The 5,084-nt window shown below is 30.4% G+C and overlaps 1 protein-coding gene across 1 annotated transcript; it reads right to left on the bottom strand.

The window, feature by feature from the left end:
- Positions 1 to 1,634: 1,634 nt before the first annotated feature.
- On the bottom strand, positions 1,635 to 4,753 carry LOC111692887 (COPII coat assembly protein sec16-like; the record flags this gene model as incomplete). The annotated part of the gene is made up of 4 exons (XM_023457016.1): positions 1,635 to 1,849; positions 2,930 to 2,996; positions 3,399 to 3,613; positions 4,701 to 4,753. Coding segments are annotated over 4 exons (550 nt in total), but the record flags the coding sequence as incomplete, so codon positions are not given.
- Positions 4,754 to 5,084: the final 331 nt, after the last annotated feature.

Here is a 5,084-nt window from a genome sequence, read left to right as displayed (position 1 = left end):
GTGGAGTTATTGTTATATCAAAGAAAAAATTTTGAAAAACAAATTTTAATTATAACTTCTAACAATAAGTTGTTACCAGGACAACAATGCAATTTCGGCAATTAAAGTAACTCATGGTAATATTCATTTACAAGTTTAAAGTGATGTTCAATATGTCTGGATTATACAGGAGCAGACGAAGTTATCTATTTAAATTTATACATCTTTGACAGCGTTGCCATATTTGGCATTTTTCTTTCATAGTTCGATTCCTCTCTCACTTTGCTATCAGTCAATATCTTGTACCGTTTTTGAGAAAATGGAATTTTATTATCATTGTATCAAAAATGTGACTTTTGTACAAATCTTGGTTTCTATAGAATTAAAAGAAAAATGAGAACTATTAAGTAAGATGTTCAATATGCGCACCATGAACTTCAATGCATTTTCTGAAATTACTCAAACACCTCTGCTGTACTCGAAATAACATGTGGTAATCATTTCTAATGATATCAGCGTATGTAATTAGAAGATTTAATAATTCTTCTCTACTATTTATAGAAGTATGATAAACAAGACTTTTAAGATGGTCCCAAAAAAAAATCGAGAGGATTAAGATCGGGAGACCTAGGCGGCCACGGAAAAGGACTACCTCGACCGATCCATCGATCAGGAAATGTGGTATTTAAATAAGGCCCTACTGACCTGCTAAAATGGGCTGGTGCACCATCAGGCACAAGCCACATGTTATTTCAAATATTTAAAGGGGCATCTTCTAATAAAGGGTTATGGTGTTCTTGCAGTAAATGTAAGTATTTATCCACATTTAAAGAGTCATCAATGATCCCACTAAGTAGTTTTCAACTATTTGTAACCATACATTAATGATAAATTTTTGTTAGTGTTTTATCTGAATAATAGCATAGGCATAGGGGTTTTTGTCACTTCAAACATGCAAATTCTATTTGGAAAACGATTGGCGTAAATCCGAACAGTTTCAGAAGCATTACATTCTGCAAAATCGTGTATTAGATGAATATCTGCAAATTCTTCCTAGCTAAAATCTTCCATGACACTGAATCAACAAGTGGTGTCAAAATGATTTGTGACAAATATCTAACTGCAAATTATACATACTTGTGGACAGTCATCTCAATTTTCATAAAAACCAAGATGTTTACAAAAATGTTAATATCGCATTTTTAATACAATACATTTATGTTAATAAAATTCGATTTTCTCAAAACAATACATCTTGTATTGTTTCGACTGATATAATACCTTTTTTAGCAAAGTGAAAGAGGAATCGAACTATAAAAGAAAAATGCCAAATTTGGCAACGCTGTCAAAGATGTATAAATTTAAATATCAGTTTAAACTTGGAAATGAACATTACCATGAGTTACCTTAATTGCCCAAATTTCATTGTTGTCATGGTAACAAGTTATAATTGGAATTTGTTTTTCAAACTTCTCTCTTTGAAGGCGAATAACTCCACAACAAAGTTCGATAAGAAAAATGCTTTTATGAAGTACTATAACTATTTTGACCTCCCCTGTAAATTCCTTCATTTTTAGTATGACACTTCCGGACACCCTGTATATACAAGAGCCGGCAGAATTACAAATTAGTAAAGGAATAATAAATACACTTACGCATAATGATACTGGCTGCCATCAGGGGCAATATCACTTTCTGACCGAAGAATGGCGATGAATTTTCCATATGGTTGGGGGCTGTACGTAGGTGAAGGTAGTGGACTGTACCTTGATAATGGTGCTGGGAATACTGGTGGCTTAGTTGAATATTGGCGAAGAGCACCAGGGAAGGTAGCTGGAGTAACAGTTGCTACCAGAGCAGACAGAAAGATCTAGAAATTGAGCCATTGAATTAAAAACTAAAATCAAATAAAATGTAAGTCATTCATTTTCAAGAAAGTTTTGTCGAACGTAACGTAGCGAGTAAAATGGCTCCGCCCAGTACGCGCTGCAGACGATCCTCTGTTTTTGAAATTTACACATCATGAACAATGTAGGTAGTATTATGTAGATGATAACAAATATTACAGTCGATAATAATGTAATCATTGCTCATCATATGGAAAATGTTTATCAACCGGTTTTTCAGAAATATTACTTTGTCAAACGTATTAGCTTCGGTAATAAAGCCAAATGTAGTGCAGACAAGCAATCACGTGATTTTCTATAACAGAATAATTTGACATTTTTCGTCAAGAAAAAAATTTCTCAAAATGTAAATGTTAAAACAATACCTATTAAAGTATTGATGAGATTTTTTACATTTTTTTAAATATTGATTGTTTATGTTCACTGTTTTCACATAAATGAGTTTTTAGTGTTTGCACATTTTTCTCAGAAAAACTAAAATACGTTAATTAAGCGTAGCTAACACAAAGTTTATTTAGTTTCAGCAAGTTATTGCAGAACCGACCAGTGATGTAAAAAATGTACACACAAAGAAGGCCTTTATTTTCTTTTAATTCAGTTTATGTATCTGTTAACCAAATAGGAAATTGAAATAAATTGAATTTAGAATCAGTTTTTGATTTGAAAAATTTTTAATAACACATTTTCAGTAGTCTATATACAAAAAACTTAGTTAAACTAAAATCTAGTCACAAAAACTCATTTAAACGATGATTGTAGTAACAAGAAGTAAGTAATTTATACTTAAATTAAAAATGTTCTTCAAAAAAATAATAATAAAAATTCTCTACAACCGAATAATAAACAATAAATTCTTCTTTATGTAAGTATATTTCTGTATTTTGCCATTTTCAACATTTTTTGACAAAAATTTAAAACTTAATGATTTTCTGAATAAAAACTATTGCCAAAATAATTTGTTGCTAATGTTAATATACAGCTTGAAAAGATAAAGAGATCTGCATGAATTTTATAGAAAATATGTGGTAGTTATTAGTTCTTACCAACTTCAACATCCTGACTTTATATTTGGAAGAGTATCTGTACGAGACTGACTCTAAAACAATTCGACTTAATATATATGATACGATTATGAACAAAAAATAGATTCATCCTCAAATTTTAAAAAGGTTATACGCCTACTCCAGAAATACTGCAGAACTGGTTTCNTGTATAAAATTAAATATCAGTTTAAACTTGGAAATGAACATTACCATGAGTTACCTTAATTGCCCAAATTTCATTGTTGTCATGGTAACAAGTTATAATTGGAATTTGTTTTTCAAACTTCTCTCTTTGAAGGCGAATAACTCCACAACAAAGTCCGATAAGAAAAATGCTTTTATGAAGTACTATAACTATTTTGACCTCCCCTGTAAATTCCTTCATTTTTAGTATGACACTTCCGGACACCCTGTATATACAAGAGCCGGCAGAATTACGAATTAGTAAAGGAATAATAAATACACTTACGCATAATGATACTGGCTGCCATCAGGGGCAATATCACTTTCTGACCGAAGAATGGCGATGAATTTTCCATATGGTTGGGGGCTGTACGTAGGTGAAGGTAGTGGACTGTACCTTGATAATGGTGCTGGGAATACTGGTGGCTTAGTTGAATATTGGCGAAGAGCACCAGGGAAGGTAGCTGGAGTAACAGTTGCTACCAGAGCAAACAGAAAGATCTAGAAATTGAGCCATTGAATTAAAAACTAAAATCAAATAAAATGTAAGTCATTCATTTTCAAGAAAGTTTTGTCGAACGTAACGTAGCGAGTAAAATGGCTCCGCCCAGTACGCGCTGCAGACGATCCTCTGTTTTTGAAATTTACACATCATGAACAATGTAGGTAGTATTATGTAGATGATAACAAATATTACAGTCGATAATAATGTAATCATTGCTCATCATATGGAAAATGTTTATCAACCGGTTTTTCAGAAATATTACTTTGTCAAACGTATTAGCTTCGGTAATAAAGCCAAATGTAGTGCAGACAAGCAATCACGTGATTTTCTATAACAGAATAATTTGACATTTTTCGTCAAGAAAAAAATTGTTCTTTTCTCAAAATGTAAATGTTAAAACAATACCTATTAAAGTATTGATGAGATTTTTTACATTTTTTTAAATATTGATTGTTTATGTTCACTGTTTTCACATAAATGAGTTTTTAGTGTTTGCACATTTTTCTCAGAAAAACTAAAATACGTTAATTAAGCGTAGCTAACACAAAGTTTATTTAGTTTCAGCAAGTTATTGCAGAACTGACCAGTGATGTAAAAAATGTACACACAAAGAAGGCCTTTATTTTCTTTTAATTCAGTTTATGTATCTGTTAACCAAATAGGAAATTGAAATAAATTGAGTTTAGAATCAGTTTTTGATTTGAAAAATTTTTAATAACACATTTTCAGTAGTCTATATACAAAAAACTTAGTTAAACTAAAATCTAGTCACAAAAACTCATTTAAACGATGATTGTAGTAACAAGAAGTAAGTAATTTATACTTAAATTAAAAATGTTCTTCAAAAAAATAATAATAAAAATTCTCTACAACCGAATAATAAACAATAAATTCTTCTTTATGTAAGTATATTTCTGTATTTTGCCATTTTCAACATTTTTTGACAAAAATTTAAAACTTAATGATTTTCTGAATAAAAACTATTGCCAAAGTAATTTGTTGCTAATGTTAATATACAGCTTGAAAAGATAAAGAGATCTGCATGAATTTTATAGAAAATATGTGGTAGTTATTAGTTCTTACCAACTTCAACATCCTGACTTTATATTTGGAAGAGTATCTGTACGAGACTGACTCTAAAACAATTCGACTTAATTTATATGATACGATTATGAACAAAAAATAGGTTCATCCTCAAATTTTAAAAAGGTTATACGCCTACTCCAGAAATACTGCAGAACTGGTTTCGCATCATATACCGTAACGGTAGCAAATTTCACAATTAGGCATCACCGGAAGCGTTAGAAATACTCGAATAAGGAATATTATTATTAGTTAAAAACATATTGAGTATGATAGTTGCGCACTCATATTTATTATGAATCAGTAAAATTTTTAAAAGTCTAAGTAATTGAATTTCAATATAGGTACAGGAAAATAATAATTATTTTTTAATTTTCTATTTAG

The sequence above is a fragment of the Anoplophora glabripennis genome, unplaced genomic scaffold (genome assembly GCF_000390285.2).
Source record: "Anoplophora glabripennis isolate ALB-LARVAE unplaced genomic scaffold, Agla_2.0 scaffold4561, whole genome shotgun sequence".
NCBI lineage: Eukaryota > Metazoa > Arthropoda > Insecta > Coleoptera > Cerambycidae > Anoplophora > Anoplophora glabripennis.
Note: the sequence above shows the minus strand (reverse complement) of the source record. Positions and strands in the feature narration are given on the sequence as shown.